Source organism: Aphis gossypii, chromosome 1, assembly GCF_020184175.1.
Source record: "Aphis gossypii isolate Hap1 chromosome 1, ASM2018417v2, whole genome shotgun sequence".
Classification (NCBI taxonomy): domain Eukaryota; kingdom Metazoa; phylum Arthropoda; class Insecta; order Hemiptera; family Aphididae; genus Aphis; species Aphis gossypii.
The window spans coordinates 11,903,566-11,921,713 of record NC_065530.1 but is presented as its reverse complement, the minus strand read 5'-3'; the positions used below and the strand labels follow the sequence as shown (position 1 = coordinate 11,921,713).

The following is an 18,148-nucleotide window of genomic DNA, read 5'->3' as shown; positions in this document are numbered from 1 at the left end:
GTGAACAGTAAACAGGGATACCTATACAATATAGTATTAAAATAAAAACACATTATAATGTTTGACCTAGGAAATAATTCAACAAAATATAACAATATGATATCATCACTAGACAGGTGAGCAACTCAGGGCCATAGCGATTGTGTAGGGTTATTAAAAAACAATTACCGTTGTTATTTTTAAAACGCGAAAAAGAAGCCTGTCTTCCGGGAACTATGCAAGCTAAAACTTTTATAACTTAAGTGTATACAATTTGAAATGTAATTAACATAATTTGTATGAAATAATAAGATTCCATACTGATCACCGAAAGACAGAACATAAAAGTTTTTAAAATTTAAAATTTAAAAAACCTAACCTACCATCATACATTAAAAAAAAAACTGGCAATCTATAATATTTTAAAATAATAATATTATGAAATAAAGTAAGTAGTATGAAACTACTTTATATTTGTGTATTGAATAAGTTTTAAAAACACATCTGATCAAGTTCTCTGTACTATTTTAAAAATCTAATACAATTTTTATTTAATTTATAATTTAATGATTCCAACATGAGGTTACAAATAAAATATAATATATTTTTATCACTTAAAATTAATTTTAATATGTACTGATTGAGTCTCAACAAATCTTTACTGACTAGAATTTCTATTCTTATAATATTTTATAATACTTTGAAATAATAATTAACCATTTTAATCATTAATTCATTAATCTTTTGGCTATTGATTAAATAATAAAAGAATAATATTCGTTAGAAGATAGAACTTAGAAAAATCAATTTAATTTTAAAAAATATTAAATACTTCAATACAGTATCTATGATTTCTTATTTATAATTATGAGAAAGTATAGCATATATTTCATTTTCAAATTATAATATTTTTTAATTATAATATAATAATTAAGGAACCAAAGTATTAAGTTAAACTTTTAAAAACATACAGTCTTCGAATAATTTCAAATAATGAAATTTACATACCCGTAATCAATATTTTTCAACAAAAAATATATTCTCCAACATCAAATATCAGTATATATTCTTATGAAAATAAATTCAATATTTATATTAACATAAATCATATTAAGAACCGAAACAAAACAATTGGATAGCTGCAAAAAGTTAATTATTATAAATGATAGTCGATTTATAGATAAAAACTATACACGCACTTAAAATATATTGTAACCTATACACCATGCCGTCACTAAACCGAGCACCGACTAAATGTTTGATTTGAACTCGTGGTAGTTAGTCTAGAATTCTAGCAGTGTTTCACGCACAATTCACTATAGGTGGGTAACGTGTAATTCAAAAGGAAGGGGTACTTAGTTAATCCACCAGTCAATGACACGACATTGTGATCGGATAACAATTATTGGATCCTTATTTGTCTACTATAATATCGATATTTACTGAAATAAATACTAATGTGTCTGCATGTATTTGCATATATATTTTTAATAAATAAATTATCTACATTATAGTTTTGTACATAAAATTAAAATTAAAATCATAAATCTTATATTAAATTATGATATTTGTATAATGCATATCAAATAACTATTTTCTTTTATTACTTATAAATACCGAACATCACATTAGCAAAATTATAATTCAAAATTAATTTATTGTTTATTAATTATTAGGTATCAATCAAAAAAAAAAAAAAAAATGTACCTACAATTTTAACAATAAATTATAAAATATTAAAGTAGGTAACTCGAGTAAAATAACATACCAACATCCAACATATTTAAAAATTTCACACTTGATATAAGTGATATATATATATATTATACGTTATAAAATAAAACTTTCAACCATAATATAATAATTAAAAAATATAAATTTTTCATTATTATTTATAGCAAACTTGTACAGTAAGAAAATTGTAAATATTATTTAATATTATGTATGATATTTAAAATCATAGAAATATGGATCGACTGTCAGAAATTTCAAAATTTTAAACTTTCGACGATTGTTTCATGATGGGGTGAAAATTTTTTTTTTATTAACTACGAAATTTAGCAAATCAATACATCGAACTTCTTAACATAGTACTAAAATGGTCCACGAGTCATTTAAGTGCTTGTATATTATATACTATATCAGATTTAAAATCGAAGTCTATGACCTATAAGCTATAAATCTAAATATTTTTAAGTATTTTAATAAATATTTTCAGAAACATTCTGGTATAGAAAATATCGTTTGAAGATATGGTTTTAAAATACCTAATCATTCTTTTTCCTTTTTTGTTATGGGGATTTTATTTATTTTCCAAAAATAAATAATCTTATAAAAAAATGTTACTTAATTCTAATTTCTAATTAAGGAAATTCTTCAACATTTAGCTTTTATTTAAATTTGGATGTGAAATAAATGTATTTCCAGTTAAATTTTTACTCAACTATAGTTCGAACAAATTGGACTTTAAATAAATACTTTACAAACTAACACAATTACAGAAAATAATATTGATTAAACAATGAAACAATATTATGTAATAAAAATAAATACTTAACCTCTTATTATTTCCTTTTTTTTAATATGTTAGAAAATAGTAATAACATTTTATTTTAATATATGACTTAACAAATTGAAAAACTAATATTACATAGTTTATGATCTATAAAACTATTAATCATATAGTTTTATACAAAAAAGAAATAAGTTTAACCTTAGTTAAAAAAAAAAACGGAGAATTGATTTTGCTAATTTAGGTGTCGACTATCGAGTATACTAACCTGGCTGAGTAGATTACTGTAATGGATATTATGTTAAATTTGTAATAATTATACAAGTCAATTTAGGTTTTGAACTTAAACAATCGGGCCATATTTTTAAGGATATGATATTATGTATTTAAATTTTATACGTATATAAAATATTAGTGGATAATACTTACCTAGTATATTAACATTTTTTAAAACTTAAATCAGATATTATATTATATGTAAGTAATTTAAGCATTATAAATTCGTATAATAGTATAAGCTATATCTATAATATATTATATTTATATCTAGTTATTATTAACAAATGATGTGAAAACATAATTTTCAAAGTTCAAACGCATAAAAAAATTGTGTCTATGCATTTCAATAAATATTTTTAACCACTATAAGTTAGTAGAACTTATGAAGAATTTTGTCTTAACTTTCAAGCTTTTTGAAAGGATGTGAAAATATTATCAAAATTTATACAAAAAAAAAAGAAAATTTTATTATTTTAAATAGTTATAGAAAAGGTTAAAATGAACTAAATGTGACTAAAAATTTAGCTGTCCGTCGAAAAAAAAATTGATATAAAATCTATAATTTTTAAATGATTATAAAAGTACCTAAGAAAAATCGTCATAAAATAAATTGATATAAATGTTTGAGTATCTAATGAAGTCAACTTGCAAAAATTACTATGAATTAAAAAATAACTAGAAATAATTTTCTATCAAAAGTCATCTCAAAACTAAAGATTGAAGTATTTTTACTCCTCTTAAAGGTGATGTCAAACTCAAAAAACACACATCATTGTAAAAACAATACATTCATCACTCCACATAGAATTTAAAATACAGTGGTAGATAACTAAATTATTAAAAGTAAATACAAAAACATCTAAATCACAATTCATAAGTTTTAAATTCAGGACTGTATGAATATATTGGTTTTAAAATAATTTTTTTTTTTTTAGTTATAAATATAATTTTATTTTTACAATGATCTAAAACATTGATTCGTACAGTACTTTTTTATTAGTTTGAAATTGTATCTATATCTAATAAATACTTACATAAAATACCATATTTAATTTTCGTATAATTATACTAAATTCTATCTTTTATAATTTTGTATCTAAAATGTTCAAATTTAAAAATCCTTTCAAAAATAATAAAATAAAAATCTATGTTTTGTTATATAGTTGTAATAAATACATACATCGATATGTTTACATAAGTCTTTTGTCATAAGTATCTATATGATATCGAATTTCAATAACAATAGAAATTCATTAGCTTATTGTAACCATATATATAAATTAATTTTTAACTACCTTATTCCTAAGGACCTTGGACTAAACTCATATCATCTAAATATCGATATTTACACCATTAACAATATAATTTTTAATGATACATTTTGTATTAATGATATTTTTATAATGATCAATATGTTTCACAATATTTTTCTGTCAACGAAAAAATTAAAACACATACATTGTTTGATTCATTAAAATATGATTATATTGAAGCCAAAAGTACGGCTTTTCAAAAATATAATTATATCTAATAACTACCGGTGGCATATACACATAAGAAAGTAATGGAGATAGCCATCATTAAAGACACCCCTTAAAGACGTGGACTCTAATTATTATATTATTTCTTAAAAAGTCACACCAATATAATTTCTGTCTTACACACGTGTAATAACATATAGTTAAAACTCTCTCCATATTTCACTTACTACGATTTCATTATTAAAATTAATGAAGGTGTACATTAAATAACCCAAAGATAGGAAATTTAATAATACAAATTATCTTGAATAAATTAACTTTAATATCATTAATTTATAAGTTAAGCTATAAAATAAAGAAAAAAGTTTTATTGATGTGTTTTAACATCTTTAATTGATAAAATATCAAAATATCTGCAAAAGTTTAGAAATATACATACATATAGATATTACATAGTCATCAATACCGTGATATGATATTTTGTGTGTTATGAATTACGATAGTCTACCTTCATAGACGCAAATTGCAAAAGTGCTATAAGGATGCTAAGGATGCTATTTTAATGCTAGCACGCCAAATCCCGTGATAATAATTTATAGTATACTACTACCATAATATTTCCATAATAATAATTACATTTACTAAAAATTTAAAAACAAATTTATTTAAGACATCGGACTTATCAGTTATTCACATTGAAAGAAATATAATAGTCCTTGGTAATGAAATTATTTTAAATAAAATGAGTATGCTGAAAATAAACGTACATTGTTATAATTTAAATAAATTTGCTTTACATAAAACGTTTAGTTTAGTTGTATTTGTGTAATTTGTATTTTACAAATATATATAGAATGGTACTATTGGTGCTTAAGCTCCCTAATATTTTTGGGTGATTTGTGCCCGAAAGGTAGTCAGACTACCTTTTAAGTGTCAAAAATAAATTATTTAATAGGTTAATATAGGTAATGTACATATGTTGTTGATCTATTTTGCCTATTTAGGTAGGAACCAGTTAATATAAAACGTTTCCTACTCTTATAACTGACTTGTAGTAACACATACGATTTTAATACGCATCATTTTTTTAATTGTCTCATTTACTTAATGGTTTAATAATTATGGTTGTTCCTTATCCTTACAAAAAATTTCCATCAATCATTAGTAAAATATAATACATGGATTCTATAGTATAGTATACTATAACAAGTTGCAATAATTTTTTTCGAGAACTAAATTAATATTTTTTATTTGCATATAAATCAAAATATATTTTAATTTATTTTTACTACGAAATAGCTATTCATTATTCCTAATTTTTTAATATAATTCTATTATATTCACCTAATTTCTAAACCCTCAAATCAAATATTTTTTTGTATTTCGTAGAATTCTTTAAATATTTTTGTATATTTATTTATCATATAAATTACATATTTACATATAAATTATTAATATAGATATATACCGCCAGTAAATAAAATATATACTATAAATATTAAATACGTATCTAGTTTTTAAATTACATATGTTATTAAATAGGTAATTGACTATTGAAATTTTTAACTTTTATATAAATTTTAACAATTTTTATTTTCATTACTTTTACCTGTACCTAGTAACTACTAAGCTAATGATATGACAACTATTGTTACATCGATATTTAAATCATATAAAAAGTTTTACCCGAATTAATACAAATGTAATAGTAAGGATAAATAATACAAGATATGTACAAAAATACTTTAATTGAATTTTTAATATGTCACTATCAGTTTCAATTCTTTATAGAATTATACGTTGATATTAGATACCTATATAGTCCCAACTAATATATGTAACTAAAATCCAAAATTAACTTTCTCCTGTATGTATAATGTATAAGTCTTATGATAAATTAATTATTTTCTATCGCTTATAGAAATGAGAAACAAAATTACGCTACCAAACTGGGTCACCCTACATCTACATGACTACATAAACACATAGGTGGTTAGTAAGTAATGTATATTATAGATCACAATACTTATACAGTTTAAATAGACGTAAGTTGGACTCTGCTGGATATCAATATATCAATTTATGTGTTGTGCGTATAGCGAGACGTACTTATACTACTTACAGTAAAATCTTAGTATTTTATCACTACCATACTACGATGTATTGTATTTTAATTTAGCTAATTAGCTAAATTATTTGAATATCGAATTTTAATTTATAATAAAATTTCAATATTTATTTTATTATTATTTATTTTGTTTCTAGGGAGTTTAGTCTAAATGAAGGATGAAATCATATTCACGCATTAATATTACGTACAATGCTAATTTTTAAGATTATTTACGTCGGAATAGTTGAATTGCACTTATTACCTAAAAAGATATGGTCAAGTTGCACTTAAGTTGAATTAAAGTAATAACTGCACTTGAGCTCAAAAAAAGTATTTCAACAAAAATATCATGCATTTGAAAGGGGTTAAAGTTAAGAAAACACTCATTTTCATTCCCACTTACAGGCTTAGGACTGACAATGATTTTAATCATTGGTATGATTATAATGCGGTCTATTAAATGTTTCTTTAATGTAGAATAATAGATTGTAGATTCCATTAATAGCAATCATGGTATTGTAAAATACAAAATTGATTAAAATCATTGTCAGTCATACGCCTGTAAATGGGAAAGAAAATGAGTGTTTTTTAAACTTTAACCCAAAAAAATGCATGATGATTTTGTTGAAATACTTCTTTTGAGCTCAAGTGCAGTTCGACTTCAACCACTACCTCTTTTTTATCCGAGTGCAGTTCGACTATTACCTTTTTTAAGCCCGGGTGCAATTCCACCATAACCATTTACATAACCTTAGTGTATCTGCGTATAGTGTATATATAAATGAATAATATTACGATATACTTATTAGGTACCTCTATTATGCTGTACTAATCATGTTAAAAATAAGAATTTAATTTTGTATACATGTATTATAAATACAAAACATATAGTAAATTTAAAAACCTATATTTCAGATTCTGAACGGAGTGATGAATGTATTGATTTTACTCCAAATTTTTACAATGATGTATGTGTTTTTTTTTTGTATGTGTTTACACCATAACTTCGAAATAATGCTACAATTTAAAACTTCAGAAGTAGTTTCCAATGACAAATTGAATATCCTTAGTGCATTTTAAAGGTCAAAAGTAAGAAACTCCAGTATTTTCCAAAAAAAATCATAAAAAAGTGACATAAAAACGGAAATTTTACGCAAAACCCGTTTTTTAACAAAATCGATTTTTTTATATGGTTGTGACTCAAAAACTAATCACTTAAAATACTTAAAATGTTTACCAAATGTTTATATTAGTGTTAACTATGTACAATTAAATTTTCAAAATATTTTGGCTTTTTTGAGATATTTATAGACAATTTCAGAATTTTCGATTTTTATAAATAGGTATTTTTTTTTTGTAGTGTCGATAAAAAAGCTTAAAAAATTAATACAAGGTTCCTTATTTTGAGTTGTTTTTATTGTAGTTAAAAAAAATCAAAAATCGATAGATACAATTTTTTTTTGTAAGCGTTTATAGTTCAAATTTTTACGAAATATGTCAAAATCACGAAAATTTGCAAATAATTTTGTAATTGAAAAATCATAAAAATTGTTGTGTTTTTATCTAAGATTAAACAATTGAACATTAAGTTTTCCACAAATTTTCCTTCAAATAGCTATAGAGAAAACTCGAAACATCATTGTAGGAAAAATTGTATGTGCGTTTGAATTTTAAATTTTTACAAAATCACGTAACGATAACGATTTATCTTCAAACGAATTTAAATATTTGTTATAATTCAAAAAGTATACGTCGTAGATTCTTGAAAATTTCACCAATTATTTAAATTGGCATTTTCTTTACATGATTTAATATTCAAAATATTTCGCTGAATTTAATGCTATTTATAGGCAATTGAATATTTTTATTGTTTATATATTTTTTATAAATATCGATAAAAAATTTTGGTCGAGTCAAAATACTTATAAATTTAATACAAAGTTCTTCATAAGTTAGTCTTATAGTGATTCAAAAATTATAAGAATACATAGGCACAATATTTTTTTTTTAGCATTTGAAGTTCAAATATTGACTAAAATTCGTCAAAATAATAAATATTTGCAAATTATTTTGTAGGTATAATTCATAAAAATTGCTATATAAGTAGCTAAGAATTGAAAATTTGATACAAAATTTTCCATAAGTTTGGCTTACAATAATTCTAAAAGAACCTACATTTTGGTGTATTCAGGCCGTTAAAACATAAACCACTTTTTTCACCAACCACTGGAAATCATATCCCAGGCTGACAAATAATATCCGTTTAGAATCGTTTTTCGTATACAATAATACCTATCATTGGATTCAAATTTAATACATCAATTATAGTGACCTACTATACAGTAGAGCATTACTCACTAGTCCACTCTTTTTATATTTATATTTACATTTGGTATATATGAATGTTACAAATGGAGTTGTATATAACTATTATCAACATAATGATATTTCGTGGTTTTATAAATAATAATATCATCCACAGATATATTAAAGTACCTACTCAGGTATAAACTACATTATTAATTACAAAAATAAGTTATACGAAAATTTTTCTTCGTTAAAAAGAATAATTACCAGTATCAAATCTAGATATTCAGACATTCAGTTTAATAGACCCCAATTATATTATAACAAAAATGCGTTAATGTTTTGCCCTTCGGCAGACCTTCTGGCTTAATAAATTCTACAAAACCACTTTTGTCTACTGATTTTCATCAAAATACAAGGATATAGCATATTTTATTTGAATAAAACTATTAATTTAAAGTCTTAATAACTAGAGTCTAGACTAATGAGTACCTAATGATGATTTATGGTCATTACTCATTATATTCATTCAAAGACCAAAATAATATTCTCAATCTAATTAATAAAACTAGATGTTATTTCAAAGAAATTTACAAATAGTAAAGACAATAGCCTACAATAAAAAATAAAGCGTGAATAAAAAAAAGTAAATAAAAATAATACTTAACTAGGTTGACTTTAGACACCTATAATTATATACTAGCTACTTTCTGACTTTCCGAATTAACTAATGTATGTATATTGGGAATAAATAAAGAAAATCGAAGTTTTATGTACTAGATACATGGAAATTATAAGATAATAACTGATGTTGAACTAAACATTTTTATTTAAACACAATATACATTTATACCTACTAGGGAGTCAATAATTGAAAGCACTTTGTACACATATTGCCTTTCGAATAGATACTGCAATGAGTTTAAGACATACGCGTTTTCCTTTCACACTTTCTTTAATAAAAACCCATAACATTCTACAGTGTATTTATTGTCGTCTTTCTGACTAGTGTGACTATAATATATATATATAGCCATTTATGAACTTAACAGATAATATCACATGATAAATTGTCTTGTAAATCTATTGTATAGTGTTTATATATATTTTTTTTTTTTGAGAGAGAGAGAGAAAGATAAGTTACGAAAATACAATGATGAGTTTTCTATAAATGAAATTTTTATTCATCATTTTTTGTGCCTTTCACGTGAAAATTATTATATTGTATTTTATTAATCGAATAAATATAGGTATTCCAAAACCGAGGAGACGCTAACTGTGTTGAATATATATATATGACAATATATATCTTAATATAACATTACACAACTTACATAATTTACAATTATTTTTTTCTAAGTTAATTTCCACTGAAAAATCTATTAAAACGAAACACTGAAACAATCGCAAGAGCAGATAAATGTATGAGAATAAAATTATTTGATATACCTATAACAAATTATATCAAAGGAAATTTCCTCAGCAAAATGCTAACAAATATCATAAATTAAATAAAAATAACATGATACTTTATAGATAAACAATGTATTGACTTAAAATCAATTAAATGCATATCTTAGACTTAGATTACATTATACATAAAATATACTTTTTTTAACATAAAATTGTTAAAAACTTAGATCACTATACAGAATATCTATATTCTACCACAAAATAACACTTTTATTTGCATTCATAAGTCAGATTTGTAGGTAAAATAAAATTAATAATTTAATACAAGGTTACCTATTTAAAAGTTATTATTACTGAAACTTCAAAATGTAATAAATAATAAAATTAAGATTTTAATAATTTAGTCATACCTCAAAACTTGTTTTATGGGGGTACTAAAACCTATTTAACATTATTCTAGGATAAATCGGTATCTATTGACTAAATATCATATAACAATAATATATGATTTAAATATACACTAATATAATAAATGCTACGTTTTCAGCAAAAATTAATTTCACCAACCGTATTAGGTATACCACTAGATAACCTTATTACTAACATTAAAATAAATTAGATACTACAATAATAATATAAATACGTAAATGGTAAAATAAACTTAAAAATAAAGGCTGACAGGCCGTCTCAGTTCAGTCGTTTTTTTTTTATGTAGGTACAATAATTTATCATTAAATTTAAATTTAACACATTCCACATCCATTAGTGACATATTGAATAACGAGGTACACTCGATACCTACTATTCAATAAATATTATACCTTCTTATTCTCATTTTTTTAAATTTGATTATCAACTAAACTCAATACTATTATCTCTTCTTTGTAAAAGTCGAAACAATGTTTTTGCATTATAGACTATAGAGCATTAATAAAGTAAAGTATTATTTACCTCTAAATGTACATATATACTATATACATACATATACCTAATCAATTACACAATTTAAATGCTAATACTTACAAATCTACTGAAGTATTTGATCACATTATACTAAACACTAAAACACATCATAGACTATGGAGTATAGTACCTACTAAATAATGATTAATAGACTTATACATAAACCTGCACCTATAGGATTTAAGGTAAGCCATACAGGATCTCATTATGTTATTTTGTTTTCGTGCATACCCGACTATTAACTATTAACAAGCTGGATGGCAAGATATTTATGGAAAATAAAATATAAATTAATAAATATTAAACTATAAATTGGCCACAATAAAAACAAAAAATAAAAATATGATTAACTTTTAAATAATGAGTTTAAATAAACCAAAAAATACTTAAAAATGTAATAAAAGTGACTAATACCATATTGATCATACATCAATGCGGTATATAGACGTCCCCCCCTGCCCCCCCCCCGGGAATTTTAGCGGTACTGGACTTTTTCTCCCCGGACTGAAACGTTTCCTCCCGGTATTTTTTCTTAGGTTTTAGAGCATTTTTCACAATTTGTTAATAAAACAATCAATATTTCGAAAGAGTGGAATAATAAATTTGCAACACTACCTAGTGCAAATTAATCATCCTAATATATTTTGCTTTTTATTGAAGCTCATCTACAGATGAGCCACTCAACTACTCAAGTGCTTCAATAAAAATTTTAATTTATAGATCAATAATTATATTTATGTATTTTTATTTTTTATCAATAGTTTTATTATATTCCGTCATATTTTTGATTTTCATTATTTAATTTTGAATTTTAATATCAAGTATTAACAGTGTTGTGATATTTCGTGATATCATAATAATAATTTTGATTACATCACGGTGTTTAGAAAGAAATAATACGTACGATTAAAAAAAAAATATATTCAAATTTAATAAGATTTTAAAATTATACTTTTAGCTCTAATTTAGTTAATTTTGAGTTTACAATACAAATTGATACATCAAAATCACTTGAAAAAAAATCGATTAATCTGAAAATGTTATTTAAAACAGTGTTTGCCGTTTAAAAAAAATAAATTTTTGTTGCGCATGCGCGCAATATTTGAGTTAAAAAATTTTTGACTCATAGGAATTTATGATCTATATAAGTATAATTTAATGTTCAGCAAACAGAATTGAAAAATATTAAAAGGGTAATGAGTGATAAAGTGTACCCTGTTTCTTACACACGGTATATAAAAATAAAAAATAGTTTCATCGAAAATAATATGATTAGCAATAAATTTAACATAAAGGAGCAGATTATTATCAACCTGTAACTTATATACATTATACACTATACGGTTTAAAACGAATAGGTAATAATAATTAATACAAATAAACATACCAGGTACGTAGATACGAAGACGTTCTATAAGATATAATATTATATTTTTATAATAAATATTTTCCAGTCCAGACTGCAATTTGCAAGTACCTACGATGAACACTTAGTCAGACCCGGATCCGCGTAAAATCCGTCAGCTATAATTATACCTCACAGCGATTAGCGGAATAACAAACGTTACAGCGCGTTGTAATTGTTTCGTCGCGATACGATACTCTACAATACATTATTATTTTCGTGCATGTAGAAGAACAGCCAGAACCGATCGGGTCGCGTTACGAATAATTTGAGAACGAATTGACACGAAACAATACTAACCATAGGTACGCGTGTTGTATAGGCATATGACGATCTGTAGCGTATTAAAAACTAAACCGAATAATATTCGTGACAATCACAGTCGTCGCGAACGACAGTCGGAACCGATCTCAAACGATAAAACAAATCTCGTCGGAGCGCATTCGATACTATTCTCGGATAATTTCTTTTTTCAGCGTCCCTGCGATACTGATTGGTGTCTGGTGAGCGGAGTGGTTGAGCTTACCCCGGTTGTAGTTATTATTAAATAAACCGGATACCGCTTCAACATTCGACCACGCTTTGTCTTCGGCATTTAGAGCGCGTATATATGTAAACGTAATATACCAACTACCAAGTACTCACCTATTAATTATTATTATCGAAATTACTGAGTATAATGCATAATAATAATAATATAATTTTATTATAAAAGATGGACGGAATTCTTTAATCCTGTGTCATAAGTTCCTGCATGTTTCAAACGTTAATAGACATTTGCGATTCTAGATTTTTTTTGTTTATTTATGTGGACAGCATTTAATACGCACAAAAAGGTAGTCTTTACAAACGGCTTACAAACCATAAACGTTTATGCTGACATGATTTGAATTTTCTAACTTTTACAAATAACTCCATTATTAATTATTATATTTTTAGCCTAATACTTTCGTTATATAATATGAGATATACTCATATTGTAATTTAAAACAAAATATTATTGATAGTACCTATTTGAAAATAGTAAATAAAATTGTATTCAATATTCATTTTAAACATTAAGATCAAATATTACTTGGTTTTTTAATTTAACGATTCATTAATACTGGATTTTAATTTTTAATAATTATTGAACTTATACAATATTTAAATATTATTATTTATATATAATTATTAAATCTTAAGTAGCCACCTATGTATTTATCATTAAATATAAATATAAATTTAAAAATATTTATTTAATGACTTTTATGTGAAAAATGGTATAGGTAAGTATGATGATATTAAATTTTAATAGTTGAAGATTTTTTAACGAAGTTTTTCTTTGGGATACTTTTATTCTACAATTCAATTACATATTATTACTTATTAGGCATAAACAAATATCGTAAAGTAAACCAAAAAGATAATTTGTAGTTCATGAAGAAATGTATTTCTTTACATTTTTATTTTTTTTTGATTTAGCACAACAATAGTATGTACCCAAAATCTTCGGGTGGTCTTTTAATAAAAATAAAAAGGTGACTTCTCCGAATACGTTTTGTTTACCAATAAGCTATATGTAATTAATCTGACCTGTCAATAGGTATTAGTTGTCAATCGTAATAGGATTTGGTTTCCATTGAGAAACCTCTCGAATAGGCTTCGGAAATAAATTTCTTTAAAAATTAGTACAATTCACCTGACCCCGGTGAAAGACATTTTGTATGCAACGTGTGTTCGTTCTCCTGATACACCTACATACATGTGATATTTGTGTAAGAATATCTTCTTCTTTAAACTACCTTTTTACTACAAAACATTGTAAAAGAGAATTTACTAAGGAAATACGAAAGAATATTCTAAAACTACCAACCTAAAATGATAATAGATGACTTAAGGTATTTTCTTTTTAAACATAATATACATACTGTAGATATAAAACAAATTTCTAAACTATTGACACGCTCTGTAGTAGGCTACAATTTCTTTTCATGTATAATAGCTACCTATATAAATTAAAAACATAATACTCGAGAGCGGAGATAATACGATTTACAGATGAATATAGAACTTATGAATTTAACATATTAGAAACTGTAAAAATTAAAATTTATATTATTCGACGATAATTTACAATTTTTACATCATATACGTATACTTACCTATAATTATACAATGAAAGACAAAATTCAAATTCTATAATTCTATATTTACCTACACAAAAAATATACTAGAACGTCTATAACATAGTGTAGGTACTAGGTATACCTACCTATATGGTTATAATAATATGATTTGGTTTTTGTTTAGAATTCATATTAATCGTTTTATTTTAGTATCTATACTATATACCTTTATAGTATAATATATAGTTGTCAAACTGCGGAGTCTCCTATAAACGAAAGATTGCGACACTTTCTAAAACTGACGGGAATACAATGTATGTAGTTAGTGTATCAATGTCTAACAATGAAAACAAATTATTGTCATTGTTGCCCAATATATAAACCCCGTCACGTACCTATTTACAACATCGGCATAAATTTAAAATTATGCTTTTTAAGTTCATGGAATAACAAAATAGTATAGAGATGCCTCGAAGTAGGTGGGTACTTATACATATCACATATGGTACACATATATTTTATGTTCTCATATAATATTAGTTCACTATAATAATAGTATACCTGTTACCTATATAGGCACTGTAGCTTACATTTTTTACTCTTGTATAAACATAACTAGTCACTACCAACACTATTTTAAATCTATAGAAATATGCATTACACGATAGGTTTTCTGACACCGATGTTAGAAATTTATTGTATTCTATATAATTTATACATGTATACATCAATATTAATATATTTTTAAAATATATTGATAATTGATGTATATTATATATCTATATCAAAAAATGTTATTTTGTATTATATAACCTTTTTTATTTTTAAACGATAAGAGTTACCTAAAATGAAACAAGTATATTATTTAGACTACCTAGCACTTTCAACCCGGGATTGCAAATCACGACTTCCTTGAAGGTAGCAACTATATTTAAAGTCACTAACATGTCAACACGTAATTTAAACTATACATGAACATGTGAAAAATATTTTTAGGTGGTATAGGAGAAAATTAAATATCTATGATGCGGCACTTGGAGAGAATATTATTATGATAGGTTTTTTTAATAACTCAAACACTAAATACCTTCGTTAATTTATTTTGTTTATATTTTTTATTATTTATACAATTTAAATTCACATAATTGTACATTTGTACCTACATTTGACGTATCAAAAGTTGTACTAAGTTGTATAGAGCGGATCTAACTATAAAACGACACAACTAAGACAGATAATAACGTCTCGGGGCGATATTGCCGACCGTAATTGCCTTTATCTCACTTACTTATTTTTATTTTTAACCTAACAAATGTGGTATTCAATAATCTAATTTGAGATATCACCATTTTAAAAAGTTTTAAAGTCACTGAATTTTGGATAATATGTGTATAATAATGTTATACTAAGGGGTATATCATAAATTATAATATTTATTACAATAACTGAATACAAAATATAATATTTATTTTATTAATATTCATATCAGGTTATACAAATCCAATGTCTCAATGTGAGACATTATTCTCAAAATGTATAGATAGTATATTTTATATAGGTATAGATATATCTTAACTATGGATTTATAGATACGTAGGTACCTAATATAACTATAGTGAGTAAATTTTTTGTTTCTTTATTAATATTCGGATGCTGTTTGATTCTAGTGAATTTTTTTTTCAGAATCCCAGAGGTTAAACATTTAATCATTTTAGTATTAAGATTTCTGAATAACTCTGATAGGTAAGACTACATAGAAAGTAGGTACGAAGGTATGAGTAATACAATGTTGTGTTGTACAGTATGTTGTCACTGTGACACTGTATAGTGTACACTGTACAGTGATTCTAATAAAACATATTAGTAGGACTCGTAGGTGGTCATTCATATATTATACATTGATAATTCAAGACTGGAAATGACTAAATTAACTTCTAATTACCCTACCGTATACAATTTACAGCATACTCAATAAAAAAACATTTAAATTATAATAAAATATGAGCTTTAACTGTGTTAAAATATTTAAACTAAAGTTGAGCTTGGGAATTTGCATTGTAAAATACTTAAATACAAATGGACGACAAAGTCAAAAACAAAAATAACAGACTTTACAGACTCAGTAGATGATTAAACAAACTGGATGTACCTGACTAATAATCAGACCAACTTAAAACTCGGTTAGGTAGGCTTAATTTTTATGTTTAAAACTATAGCTAAAAATAGATGTAATTTATTGTGAATTTTTATAATTACTGAATACAATATAATTTTTTTTTTTTTAAATTGATATTTACTATTTAGTTATAATATTAATACCATTGTTTACAATTTCGTATTTATTTAAGTAAATAAATATCGTGTATTTTTAAAATAAATCGTCATCCATTATTTAAAAAATATTTTTGATAAATTTAAAAAAAAAATGTGATCTTTAAACTACTAACTATGATTTAAATATTGTATACTTTTTAAAAGTTAATAATAATAATAATATATTTGTATACCTACTGTGTGGGTGCTTAAAAGTACCTAGGAACCTATCCCGTGTATACGAAATACGTCTACCGTAAGTACATACACATTACCCACACACATCTGTATGTATGATATTCCCTAAGAAACATTAAACACAATAACGTGCTGCACTAGCATTAAAAACGAATTATTATGTAACTCATTGCTCATTTATATATCGTCGTCGGGTGCCAAATGTCATTTGGTATAATATAATCTGAATTTTAAAGTAAAAAATCTTACCTCTTTATCGGCCGTTTTGAACATACCTATTATCTTTTCTGTTTTACGAAGCGAATCACAAGAACACTCGGAATAAAAAAAACCCAAATCATTAAAAATATTTTACTATAATAAAACTAGAGGTAGGTAGTGCTATTATATTATAGTAATAATGTTACACATATTTTACACAACGATCGCGTGAGGTTCTTGTACTTCCTATTACACGCGGAATATTGCAATGCACACGGGTGTTCTCGCCTCACTTATGCCGACGATACTGCAGTGTAACGTGCCTGTAGTCTCACTCGCGTCGCATCGATGTCCTACATTATTCGTGTGTACCTATTATTATTTTACCTACCTACTCCATTTGTGTCATATAATAATATATATATATATATATCACGTATAGATTGCTCTATACAGGTAGGTACGGCTATTATATGTACCAATATATATATACGTGTGTAATGTTATTATACGCGCCAACCGGCAGAGTCATCGGCTAATGGCGACCCATCGCAGACAGCTGTCCTAGACGATGTATAATAATATAATGAATAGTGGTATATTTTTATATTATATACCGCATACCATAGTAGGTTACTTAGTCTAGGTATTCCACGTTCTGTGGTATAACTTTACTTATACCTCGTATACAGTCGTGGTCGGTGTTGTAAAGTATTTGAGTAAAAGTATTCAAACACTTTTTTTTTTAAGTAGGTACATATTAATATATCAATACGTTTTATTACTATCGACGAATAGAAGGCACCTACTATTTCATTAAATACCTATTCTTTTTAATTCCTTTATTTATAGATTTTAAATTTGTCTCTATTCGTAATC

At 24.8% G+C, this 18,148-nt stretch overlaps 1 protein-coding gene across 3 annotated transcripts in view; it reads right to left on the bottom strand.

Annotated features, from left to right (window-relative positions):
* The window catches only part of LOC114129659 (PDZ domain-containing protein 2-like), a 34,433-nt gene extending 16,849 nt beyond the window's left edge, over positions 1–17,584 (bottom strand). Inside the window, exons 1-2 of one of the 3 annotated variants that reach the window (XM_027994455.2) lie at positions 1,179–1,257; positions 988–1,118 (exon numbers count right to left, since the gene is read on the bottom strand). Coding sequence is in view for 1 of the 3 variants with exons in the window: in XM_027994454.2 (XP_027850255.1) it covers positions 17,318–17,341 (24 nt within the window). In the remaining 2 variants the exon portion in view is untranslated. Of the gene's footprint in view, positions 1–987; positions 1,258–17,317 lie in introns of those variants that run through there. The other 2 variants (XM_027994454.2, XM_050198799.1) reach the window with 2 other exon arrangements.
* Between the last annotated feature and the right edge of the window lie 564 nt (positions 17,585–18,148).